Raw genomic sequence first — 13,495 nt, 5'->3', positions numbered from 1 at the left:
TAAGAATTTTAGAAATTCAAAGTAGAGATACAGTTCTATGAGCTGAAATGCATAGCCATGCCTTGCATTTATGCCATCAGAAAATCTCAGTGCCCTTTAAGGAAAAGGCCTGACAAAACGCTTTGCAATGACTGAAAAGAAACCCTCAGACAGACATAGGAGGCAGAAGTGCCCCTGTTCTAGTAAGATTTTTTTCTTGCATAAAGAAAACTTTGAAAGAGTCAAGCCAGCATATTCTTGTCATTGAGAATTCAGAGTGTAAAATTTCAAATACATTTTTATATCAACATTAGGCACTTGGTAGACATAAATCTTTTATAAAAAATTTATTTCTCTGTTAATACAAATTCCAACATCAACAAACAATAGTCCAGTGGAAAAATACTTAGCCATTAACATTGAAAACTTTTTAAAATTTAATAAATAGAACTTTGGCATTCAAAATTCTAGCTGTAAACCCTATTTAAAAACAAAAACAAAAAACAACCCCTTTACAAAAAAAGAGGCAAGGATAATAATCAGAAGGCATAAGCCAACCAGTGGCTTCACATTCTTTTTACAATAACTGTATTTCAATTAAGTCATGACTATTGTATTTACACATGAGGTATTCTGGGCGGTTCAAAAACTGAACCTAGTTTATAAAAGCCACCAGTCATAGTGACTGATGGTATACTCTGCTGTGCTTTTAATGTAGCCACCTAGCACCTTACTACATCTTGACATCACACCAATGTGATGCTGAATTTTATGTTTATGTATTTAAATAACTATACATATACATATATACACACATACACACAAATGACTACATTCCAAAGGAGTTTCCTGCTCACTAAACAGGGAAAAGGTTGGACTCCAAAGACGTATTATTTGATAACTCCCTTTATGTTTATTAAGGTATCTACCTAGTAACAAAAACTCCTCCTTGCTTTAAACGAAAATCCTTAATCAAGTCTATTTACAGAAGAACAAGGTGCAATAATCATCAACATTCTTACAGCTCATGTAAATAGAAATGAATGCTTACTGCAGGCAAAAAGGCACAAAAGGTTCTTCATGTATGCAGTTGCAACAGTGTTGTTAATGACATTGATTTGAAACTACATTCTTAATATACTCAATGCTTCTTTTAAATAAGATAAAAATCCAAATATCCAAAACCTTTCCCTCTTCATGATTAAATGCAAGTTATTATTATACAGCAATTTCTAGCATGACATTTTGGGGTGAAGCTAGAAATTTTATGTTTTGTGAACACTGGAAAAAAAACTGTCAAAAATGGAAACAAAATGAATTAACTTTGGCTCTGAGACCTCTAGCTACTGGCAGTTTCAAATGACATTGTCTGAGTAAGCATGGTTATGAGAATTGCTTATTTCTGTAATTACGTATCTACAATGATACAAAGCTGCATAAGAGAACGCCAAAATCCAAAGATGTGCCTGAGCTGAACTATGTGATGTAAAAATAGAGTCCAAGTTCTCAGCTACTGTATTATTCAATGAACTATTACTGATATTGAAAGAACATTCTCCTAATAAAGTAGTTCCTTTAAAAATGCCATCTAAGAGAATCCTATTAATAAGTCTTGAACTATGACAAAATTTATAATTTCATTAGTCATTCATTATTGTACATTATTGTGGAAATGTACAATATCCATTTTAGCAACACTTTCCAGCCCTTGAGATTGTCTCTAACGAGCTACTGAAAGAAGTCTAATTCAGCTTAATAAATTGTCATGATCAAAACAAATGTCACTAATAACAATATGGTTAACATTGAATACTGACTCCTATTTCAAACACAAAAAGGGGCCACACTTATTGAAAAAAAAAAAGAAAGAAATAAACTCAGACAAGGCTTACCTAAGTCAATACTTAAGCAAATTTCAAATAGATTTACTTTAAAACTTAGGTTAATTTTCACCTCAGACAGATAATCACTGTAATAACTCCTAAGAATATCCTACTTCAAACTAGGACACGACACTACAGAGTTTCTACTTGTCCACCTTACCTAGTCTAACCATAAAATCTTTGTTTTTAAAGAGATATCATTATTCTTACTATTCTAACATAAAAGGTTGTCTTGGAGAAGGGAATTTTCTGAAAAATCAAAATTAAATACTAACAAATTAGACTGCTAATAGCTTTATTTCCCCCAAAATTCCCTCCAAGGCTGTCTGCTTATTATCTAGGACCCTTTACAAAACCCAGATTCCAAGAGATAAACAGTCTGTAATTCAAGGTTATACTTAAATTATTACATCTTAATTCTCCTTTTCATGGAGGGGAAACTGAAATATATCAGCAGTAGTTAGTTAATTTTCTGTTAGGTTAAAATTTTTTACCCCAAGATATGTAAATTAAGTCAAATTTTTTGAGTTTTCGAAAACTTACTTTTTAAAAATATAAATTATTTTATCACAACAAAAGCGGAAAACAAAGTATCTACAGTCAAAACAAATGACCAACAGTTTGTTTAAACAACACTAATGACCATAAAACTCCCAAACATATACATTTTAGTAAGAACCTAGTGATCCAAATCAGTGACTATTTGCCCATTATCACTATCATTTCAGAGTACCTTTATTTTCAAAATTGTGGAGGTTGAGGGTGGGGGGAGGGGACTCTATTCAAAGAGAATGTAAAAATGTGTGCTACACTTGTGGATTATCTATTAGATGTTAATTATCTACTTTACTATAAATGACCATTTTTACAGATATTAATTTTTACAAGGCAGAATTCTTTGTATCAGATTTTTGGTATATATTTACTACTCCTTGATTGTCTTAAACCACCAACATTCAAAAACAGATCAACATCTTAGAAAGCCAAATTTTTGCTACTGACCAAGTCCCTCCTTTTTAACTTAAGGACCGTGGGAAGCAGAATCCCTACAATGCACTGATTTCTTAGTGTTCAGATCCTAAGACATTAAATGGCAGGGAGGACTCAGGCACTGAACAGAAGGGAAGGCTGATGTCCTTACAATGTATTATAACTGATTGCTGAAATGTAACTATTGAATAACTGTTGAGAACTGTCTATAAGTCAAATTCTGAGCTGAATGTCTTCCTGGGTAGTTTCTTTGAAGGTCTATCCCAAATATGTTTTCACTGCTGAAATTATTCAGGAGCATATTTTTCTAGGAGCAGCCTTTATACCATTAAATATAAGTCTGGCAAGAAAACAGACATGTGATCTGCTCTTGCCCCAAACAATATTCTCCAGCTTGATTTTCATCCTTTGTTCCTTCTACCTACTATTGTCTTGACCTAAATGAGACTTGGGGCTGTATCAAGAGATAAATCAAAACCAATGTGTAAAGGACATTGATTGCCACAACTAAGTACATTCAAAAGAATGTACTAAATGCTCTGAAGGTAATAAAATATAAACTCCTTCCGAGATACAACTAAAATAGGGAAATACTCATTTGGAAGTTTAAATGATTGCATGTCTACTAAAAAAATCAGTTGTATTTCATCGTGATATCTTATACCCTAGAAGAACAACTAACTGGGGCAAGTTTATATTCTATGAAGAACCCTGTTTTTAATGTACTTTACCTAATAAAAGGAATTTCAGTATCACTTAGGTTTAGATTTTGTTCTATGCTAGTGATAATTCAGATATAAAGAATACAGGTTGATTTTTTCTTAAAGTGGTTTCAACTTCAAAACAGATACAAAACTGTTGAAAATGTAAACACTGGAGATTTGGATAAACGAGTTATTGTTCCAGAGTCATTTTGTTCATTTTACAATAATGATCTGAGGCCTTAGGTTTGCATTAATTGTATATGGCTTTGTTTACACTGATATATATATATATATATAATCTATAAATAAAAATTGTAAATAGTAAGGGACATGTTAAAATTAATTCCGATTATGTTAAATCACCTTGTAATACATAAATTATAATGCTAATGGGATTAACCATCACATCAGTATTTCACACCTCTTACAGGATTCACAATCACTCTGGAAAAATCACTGACCTGTCTACAGTACGAAAATCAACCCAACCCCACAACCTCACCATCTCAGCACAGTGATCGTTCAAAACACAAAAGGTTTTGCTGCTGTACTGCTGTTACAACACTTGCCTGGTGGGAACTCTTGCTGAGCCAACCTTGAAAACCCCAAGTACAACACAAGCTTCTCCATAAAGAAAAAAAAGAAGCACAAGAATATAGTGTGTGCCTTTCTCAGAAGCTCTGCTTTGATCTTAGAAATCCTTACAATTTTGTAAATAAGTACACATGCATGCACACACACACACACACACACACACAATTATGTGATTAAAAGAAATTCTATCCCTTTATCTGAAGGGCACTCTTCACAGCTTGGTCCTACAGTCAGTAGTTTGAGAATACAGATTTTTTTTTTTTCTTATACATTTTATCATATTTTTCAAATGGCAATTTAATTTTTTTTGCCTGATTAGATAAGCCCCTTCGAAACTTTCTCACATCCCAATTCTTCTGCGACAGAACAAATCCACAGAAAAAAACCTACGCAGCAAGACACATGTCACTTGCAACTTTCTATCATGGCTCCTGGAGAGAAACATGAAGAACTGAACACAGCAGCACTTTGCAACGGGTTGTTGTTGCTGTGGGCCCAACACTGGTCACTGGGTAACGCAGTTGTCTCCCATGTCCTGAGCATAGCGGTCCGATATTGCGGTCCGTAGTTCATCTATGTCCCTCCGTAACTGGCATACATCTGACAGTTTTTTAGTGAGTGCTTCTGGGCTATGGTCATTCTCAGTTTCTTCAGCTGAACAGTTCATTGCTGTGGATATAGAACATGGAGAAAATGTCACATTTTTTGGTAACAAAGGCATTTTAGGATTTTCAGCCTAATTATCATTGGAAATATAATGCTATACACTCAATACAGGTCAAGCTCAGGTTTAAATTTTGCACTACAGTAAATGGATCTTATCTATTTGGTCCTTTTAAAATTTTGCTAGTGAAAATGCATAAATTCATACAGTGATACGCACAAATTCAACAGGTTTAATGGATGACAATATTCCCAGAGTAAAAAGGAACATGCTAATAGCTCTCTTCAAACCCAACTAGAGACAAAAATCTGAAAATCTTTTAGGTGGTAAGGGGCACTATCTTATATTTTTACAGACTGCAAAGTAAGAAGAATTGAGAGTGTGAGTGTGTGTGTGTTTGTGTGTGTGTGTGTATGCTGGAATTCCAAACATTTGAATTCCAAATGATTGAATCAAGCTGAGAGCCAACTGCCCAATGGCTAAATCACTGAGGGTAAGGGCTGAATTCAGAATCAGGTAACATATTATTTTAACAAATACTAATTTAACTGTTTTATTGTTCATGATCCATGATCTAGACATTGTACTGAGTGCTGAGGTCAGCAAAATAATGCACCTGGTGGCTTATTCTTAATGATTTACATACATTCCATAAACAAGCAAATTCAGTCAGGTGTCCTAGGTAACCGCCCACGACACAAAGGCTACAGCAACATAAGGAAGAGAACAAGGTGGCCTAACTGGAGAGGGGACAGGTTCTCTGAAGAGGCCAAGGAAGCAGAATGAACACAGGTATACAGAAACAGAAAACAGAACAGTCTGATATAAATTGAGAAACATCAAGAAAATCAGTACCAGCTCTAAAATGGTTGAGCATAAATGGTTGAGACAGAGGAATGTCAAGAAACGAGACTAGAGAGGCAGGTGGGAACTACCTTTATGTCTGTTCTAAGGGGTGTCTGAGGAAATCTGAAGTGAAGTCACTCAGTCGTGTCCGACTCTTTGCGACCCTGTGGACTGTAGCCCACCAGGCTCCTCTGTCCATGGGATTTTCCAGGCAAGAGTACTGGAGTGGGTTGCCATTTCCTTCTCCAGGGGATCTTCCCAACCCAGGGATCGAACCCAGGTCTCCTGCATTGCAGGCAGATGCTTTAACCTCTGAGCCACCAGGGAAGCCCCAAGTGAAAGTGAAGTCGCTCAGTCGTGTCCGACTCTTTGAGACCCCATGGACTGTAGCCTACCAGGCTCCTCTGTCCATGGGATTTTCCAGGCAATAGTACTGGAGTAGATTGCCATTTCCTTCTCCAGGGGATCTTCTGGACCCAGGGATCGAACCTGGGTCTCCCACATTGTAGACAGACGTTTAACTGTCTGAGCCACCAGGGAAGTCCCCTAGTATTTCCTCTGATTTCCCCACAGGAAATGTGAACTACGGGTTAAATGATGGCTCTGGCAGCAACATAAAAGATGGTTCGGGGGCGCTCCAGGACCTGAGGGTTCTTTGGAAGGAGAGCGTGAGTGAGGGAGCAGGCGAGCTCCTAGGAGGTTTGGGTGTAGGGAGAGAGAGAGGGAAGGCAGCGGTGGCAGCAGCAGTGCGGGGGAACAGCAGATTCTGACCAGAGCCACACCAAGGGGAGCTCGCGGTTGCGACTTGCCGCCCTAGGCACTCTCCCAAGTCCGGCCTGCTTGGCGAGGACTTCTGTCTCCTGGCCCAACCTTGTCAAGCAAGCTGGGATCTACGAATGGAAAGGTGACCAAGCCCAAAGAGGAGAAAGATGCTTCTAAGGAGATTAAGCCCTGAGCCTTTGGAATGGGAGCACTGACTCCAAGACCCCAGACTTCCAGAGGACTAACCCTGGGAGTATCAAACAGTGAGAACACACACAAAGGAAACCACTTGAATACAAGACCTGGCATCACCCAACCACCAATAGCACCCTGTGCAGGACGCCTCATCTAAACAACAAACAAAACAAAAACACAAACCCAATCATCAGCAGACAGGATTACCACCTCACTCAGCCTTGCCCAGCAGAGGAAAAACAAACAAACAAAAATGCATACAAATCTCACCCTATACGAAGCTTACACTAACCACTGGACCAACCTTAGGAGGGCAGAAACCAAAAGAAAGAATTCAACTTTGAAGCCTGGGAAAAGGAGACCTCAAATACACTAAGTTAAAAAAAAAAGTGAAAAGGCAGAGAAATACTACACAAATGAAGAAACAAACTAGAAACACAGAAGTCCAAAGAAATGAAGAGGAAATAGGCAAACTACCTGAAAAAGAATTCAGAATGATAGTAAAGATGATCAAAAACCTTGAAAACAAGATGGAGAAAATGCAACAAGAATCAATTAACAAAGACCTAGGAGAATTAAAGAATAAACATCCAGAGAAAAACAACACAATTACTGAAATTAAAAATACTCTAGAAGGAATCAGTAGCAGAATATCTGAAGCAGAAGAACGAATCAGTGAGCTGGAAGATAAAATGGTGGAAATAACATCTAAAGAGCAGAAGAAAATAAAAAGAATGAAAAGAACCGAGGACAGTCTCAGAGACCTCTGGGACAATATCAAAAGCACCAACATTCAAATTATAGGTATTGAGAAGAAGAAGGGAATAAGAAAGGGTATGAGAAAACTTTTGAAGAGATTATACTTGAAAGTTTCCCCAACACGGAAAAGGAAATAGTCATACAAGTTCAAGAGGCACAAAGAGTCCCATACAGGATAAACCCAAGGAGAAACACGCCAAGACGCATACTAATCAAACTAACACAGACTAAACACAAAGAAAGAATATTAGAAGCAGCAAGGGAGAAGCAACAAGTAAAATACAAGGGAAAAGCCATATGCTTAACAGCTGATCTTTCAGCAGAAACTCTGCAAGCCAGAAGGGAATGGCAGGCATATTTAAAGTACTAAAAGGCAAAGACTAACAACCAAGATTATAGTACCCAGCTAGGATCTCATTCAAAATTGATGGACAAATAAAATGCTTTTCAGACAAGCAAAAGTTAAGAGAATTCAGTACCACCAAACCAGCTTTACAACAAATGTTAAAAGGACTTATATAGTCAAGAAATACAAGAAAAGAAAAAAGATCTATAAAATCAACCCCAAACAATTAAGAAAATGGCAATAGGAACATGTATATCAATAATTACTTTAAATGTAAATGGATTAAATGCTCCAACCAAAAGACACAGACTGGCTGAATAGATAAAAAAACAAGACCCATATATATGCCGTCTACAACAAACCTACTTCGGACCTAAAGACATATAGACTGAAAGTGAGAGGATAGAAAAATATATTCCATACAAATGGGGAGCAAAAGAAAGCTGAAGTAGCAATCCTCGTATCAGACACAATAGATTTTACAATAAAGACGGTTACAAGAGATAAGGAAAGACACTACATAACGATCAAGGGATCAAGCCAAGAGGAAGACATAACAATTGCAAATATCTATGCACCCAACATAGGAGCACCTCAATACATAAGACAAACACTAACAGACATAAAAGGAGAAACTGACAGTAACACAGTAATAGCAGGAGACTTTAACATCCCACTCACACCAATGGACAGATCATCAAAACAGAAAATTAATAAGGAAGCACAAGTCTAAAATGATACATTAGATGAGATGGATCTCAATATCTTCAGGACATTCCATCCAAATGCAGAAGAATACACCTTCTTCTCAAGTGCACATGGAACATTCAGCAGGATAGACTACATCTTGGGTCACAAATCAAACCTTAGTAAATTAAAGAAAACTGAAATTGTATCAAGCATCTTCTCTGACCACAATGCTATGAGACTAGATATCAATTACAAGAAAAAAACACTGTACGAAACACAAATACATGGAGATTAAACAGTGTGTTTCTAAACCAACAGGTTACTGAAGAAATCAAAAGGGAAATAAAAACATTTCTAGAAACAAATGACAATGAAAACATGACAACTCAAAACCTATGGGATGCAGCAAAAGCAGTTCTAAGAGAGAAGTTTATAGCAATACAATCCTACCTCAAGAAACACATCAAACAGACAACCTAACTTTATACCTAAAACTGGAAAAAAAAAAAAAACAAAAACCCCCCAAAATTAGTAGAAGAAATCATAAAGATCCAACCAGAAATAAATGAAGAGGAAATGAAAGAAACAATAGTAAAGATTAATAAAACTAAAAGCTAGTTCTTTGAGAAAATAAACAAAATTGACAAGCCTTCAGCCAGACTCATCAAGAAAAAAAGAGAAGACTGAACCAGGAAGAAACAGAAATTATGAACAACCCAATTACAACCACTGAAATTGAAGCTGTGAACAAAAATCTCCCAAAAAAACAAAAGCCCAGGATCAGACAGCTTCACAGGAGAATTCTATCAAACATTTAGAGAAGAGGTAATGACTATCCTTCTAAAACTCTTTCATAAAATTGCAGAGGAAGGAACACTTCCAAACTCTTTCTACGAGGCCACCATCACCCTAATACCAAAACCAGACAAAGACAACACAAAAAAAAGAAAACTACAGTCCAGTATCACTGATGAACATATATGTAAAAATCCTCAACAAAATTTTAGCAAAGAGAATTCAGCAACACATCAAAAGCTCATACACCATGATCAAGTTGGGTTTATTCCAGGAATGCAAGGATTCTTCAGTATATGCAAATCAATCAATGTGATACACCACATTAACAAATTGAAAGATAAAAACCATATGATCATCTCAATAGATGCAGAAAAAGCCTTTGACAAAGTTCAGCACCCATTTATGATTAAAACTCTTCAAAAAATGGGCATGTAAGGAAACTACCTCAACATAGTAAAGGCCATATATGATAAGCCTACAGCAAACATTACTCTCAATAGTGAAAAACTGAAAGCATTCCCCCTAAGACAGGAACAAGACAAGGGTGCCCACTTTCTCCACTGTTGTTCAACATAGTTCTGAAAGTCCTAGCTAGAGCAATCAGAGAAGAAAAAGAAATACAAGGAATCCATATCAGAAAAGAAGAAGTAAAGCTCTCACTGTTTGCAGATGACACGATACTGTACATAGTAAACCCTAAAGATAGTATCAGAAAATTACTTGAGCTAATCAGTGAATTTAGCAAAGTTGCAGAATACAAAATCAATACACAGAAATCACTTGCATTTCTATATACTAACAACGAAAAATCAGAAAGAGAAATGAAGGAATCAATCCCATTCACCATTGCAACAAAGAGAATTAAATATTTAGGAATAAACTTACCTAAGGGGACAAAAGAACTGTACACAGAGAATTATAAGACACTAATGAAAGAAATCAAAGATGACCTATACAGATAGAGAGATATTCCATGTTCCTGGGTAGGAAGAATCAATATTGTGAAAATGACTATACTACCAAATGCAATCTACCGATTCAATGTGATCCCTATCAAATTACCAATGGCATTTTTCACAGAACTAGAACAAAAAATTTCATAGTTCATACAGAAACACAAAAGACTCAAATAGACAAAGCAGTCTCGAGAATGGAACTGGAGGAAGCAAGCTTCCTGACTTCAGATTATACTACAAAGCAACAGTCATAAAGACAGTATGGTACTGGCACAAAAACAGAAATATAGACCAATGGAAAAAGAAAGAAAGCCCAGAAATAAACCCATGCACCTATGGGTACCTTATTTTTGACAAAGGAGGCAAGAATATACAATGGAGCCAAGATAGCCTCTTCAATAAATGGTGCTGGGAAAACTGGACACCTACATGTCAAAGAATGAAATTAGAACACTTCCTAACACCAGACACAAAGATAAACTCAAAATGGATTAAAGACATAAATGTAAAACCAGAAACTATAAAACTCTTAGAGGAAAACATAGGTAGAACACTCAGTGACAAATCAAGCAAGATCCTCTGTGACCCACCTCCTAGAGTAATGGAAATAAAAACAATAGTAAACAAGTGGGACCCGATTAAACTTAAAAGCTTTTGCACAGCAAAGGAAACTATAAGCAAGGTGAAAAGACAACCCTCAGAATGGGAGATAATAATAGCAAATGAAACAACCGACAAAGGGTTAATTTCCAAACTATACAAGCAGCTCATACAACTCAATGCCAGAAAATCAAACAACCCAATTAAAAAGTGGGCAAAAGACATAAACCGACATTTCTCCAAAGAAGACATACAGATGGCTAACAAACACATGAAAAGATGCTCAACATTGCTAATTATTAGAGAAATGCAAATCAAAACCACAATGAGATATCACCTCACTCTGGTCAGAATGGCCATCATCAAAAAGTCTACACACAATAAATGCTGGAGAAGGTGTGGAGAAAAGGGAATGCTCCTGCACTGTTGGTGGGAATGTAAATACAGCCACTTTGGAAGACAATATGGAGATTCCTTAAAAAACCAGGAATAAAACCACCATATGACCCAGCAATCCCACTCCTAGGTATATACCCTGAGGAAGTCAGGGTTGAAAAAGACACATGTATCCCACTGTTCATGGGAAATAGATGGGGAAACAGTGGAAACAGTGTCAGACTTTATTTTTTGGGGCTCCAAAATCACTGCAGATGGTGATTGCAGCCATGAAATTAAAAGACGCTTACTCCTTGGAAGAAAAGTTATGACCAACGTAGATAGCATATTGAAAAGTAGAGACATTACTTTGCCAACAAAGGTCTGTCTAGTCAAGGCTATGGTTTTTCCTGTGGTCATGTATGGATGTGAGAGTTGGATTGTGAAGAAAGCTGAGCGCCAAAGAATTGATGTTTTTGAACTGTGGTGTTGGAGAAGACTCTTGAGAGTCCCTTGGACTGCAAGGAGATCCAACCAGTCCATTCTGAAGGAGATCAGCCCTGGGACTTCTTTGGAAGGAATGATACTAAAGCTGAAACTCCGGTACTTTGGCCACCTCATGCGAAGAGTTGACTCATTAGAGAAGACTCTGATGCTGGGAGGGATTGGGGGCAAGAGGAGAAGGGGACGACAGAGGATGAAATGGCTGGATGGCATCACTGACTTGATGGACGTGAGTCTGAATGAACTCCGGGAGTTGGTGATGGACAGGGAGGCCTGGCGTGCTGCTATTCATGGGGTTGCAAAGAGTCGGACACGACTGAGCAACTGAACTGAACTGAACTGACCCCAGTGTTCATTGCAGCACTATTTACAATAGCTAGAATATGGAAGTAACCTAGATGTCCACTGACAGATGAATGGATAAAGAAGTTGTGGTCCATATACACAATAGAATATTACTCAGCCATAAAAAGGAACATATTTGAGTCAGTTTTGGTGAGGTGGATGAACCTAGAACCTATTATACAGAGTGAAGTGAGTCAGAAAGAGAAAGATAAATATCATATTCTAATGCATATATACAGAATATAGAAAAATGGTATTGAAGAATTTATTTACAGGGCAGCAATGGAGAAACAGACATAGAAAATAGACTTATGGACATGGGAAGGGGGAGGAAAGAGTGAGATGTATGGAAAGAGTAACATGGAAACTTATATTACTGTATGTAAAATAGATAGCCAATGGAAATTTGCTATATGACTCAGGAAACTCAAACAGAGGCTCTGTATCAATCTAGAGGGATGGGATGGGGCAGGAGATGAGAGGGAGGTTCAAAAGGGAGGGGTTATATGTGTACCTATGGTTGATTCATGTTGAGGTTTGACAGAAAACAATAAAATTCTGTAAAGCAATTATCATTCAATAAAAAAAATTAAAAAGAAAATTAAAAAAAAAGATGGATTAGGGATGGTGGGGTGGGGCACAACGGTTGACAAAGAAACCAGTCCAGATGAAGGACTATTAAAGCTTGAATTAAGGCAAGAGTGCAATGGAGATGTGGCAGCAGGAATAAATGTTACAAGTAGGAAGGGGCTCACAGACAAGATGAAGTCTGATTACCAGGCAGCTTGGGAAGGGGCCCAGGGATTAGGCAAAGGACACAGATGGGCGAACGAGAGGGTGGAGAATAAAATCTGGGTTGGGTTGATAGCTGGATAGTGGTTCTACTCACTCAGAGGAGGAACAGGTTTAGGGAGGGAAGAAAAGTAGGTTCTGTTTCAGACATATTGAGTCTGCGATACCTATGAAACCGCTGGTTCTAACGTACAGGTGAATAAAGTCAGGAGCTGAAAGGGGATGAATGTCTAGGCAGGGTGAGAGATAAATATCTTTATGGGTCAAAGGTACAGGGAAAGCAGAAAACAAGTGGGTATGTACAAGATTACTTGGAAAAAGTAAACAACAACAAAAGTTTCCAGGAGGCCTGCCAGTATTTAAGTGGTAGAGAATTTCACAGATTGAGGCTGAGCAGTCATAAAGGTAGAAGCAGAACCTAGAGAATGATGTCATGGAAACCATGGAAGCAGAGCTTTATCAAGGGTGAGGTGAACAGTGTCAGCAGACAGTTGATGGGGTGATGAGACAAGGATCAGAAAAACCTCCATTGTTTTTGAGAAATTAGCTGGTTGGTCAAATTTTCACAAGGCCAGACTATAAGGTAAGGACTCTGGGGTTAAACCCTAACAGACTGGAGGGAGTATACATGGTGCCAAGATTGCTGAATCTCCCTTTTACTCATGTTAGGGTTGCTCTCTTACCCTATCACTGCAAAAGTTAATAAACGCTAT

General features: G+C 37.4%; 1 protein-coding gene across 10 annotated transcripts in view; it reads right to left on the bottom strand.

Annotated features, from left to right (window-relative positions):
* Window positions 1–311: 311 nt before the first annotated feature.
* The window catches only part of CEP85L (centrosomal protein 85L), a 161,311-nt gene continuing 148,127 nt past the window's right edge, over window positions 312–13,495 (bottom strand). For 7 of the 10 annotated variants that reach the window (XM_086317134.1, XM_086317128.1, XM_086317130.1 and 4 more), the window contains one exon: window positions 312–4,819. In XM_086317134.1, coding sequence (XP_086173260.1) covers window positions 4,656–4,819 — 164 coding nt within the window. In that variant the 3' untranslated portion in view covers window positions 312–4,655. The remainder of the gene's footprint in view (window positions 4,820–13,495) is intronic. The other 3 variants (XM_086317136.1, XM_086317138.1, XM_086317137.1) reach the window with 1 other exon arrangement.

Source organism: Bos grunniens, chromosome 9 (genome assembly GCF_055505025.1).
Source record: "Bos grunniens cultivar Pamir isolate PY7600 chromosome 9, Bosgru_T2T1.0, whole genome shotgun sequence".
Classification (NCBI taxonomy): domain Eukaryota; kingdom Metazoa; phylum Chordata; class Mammalia; order Artiodactyla; family Bovidae; genus Bos; species Bos grunniens.
The sequence above is the reverse complement of the archived record's forward strand: the minus strand, read 5'-3'. Positions and strand labels throughout refer to the sequence as shown.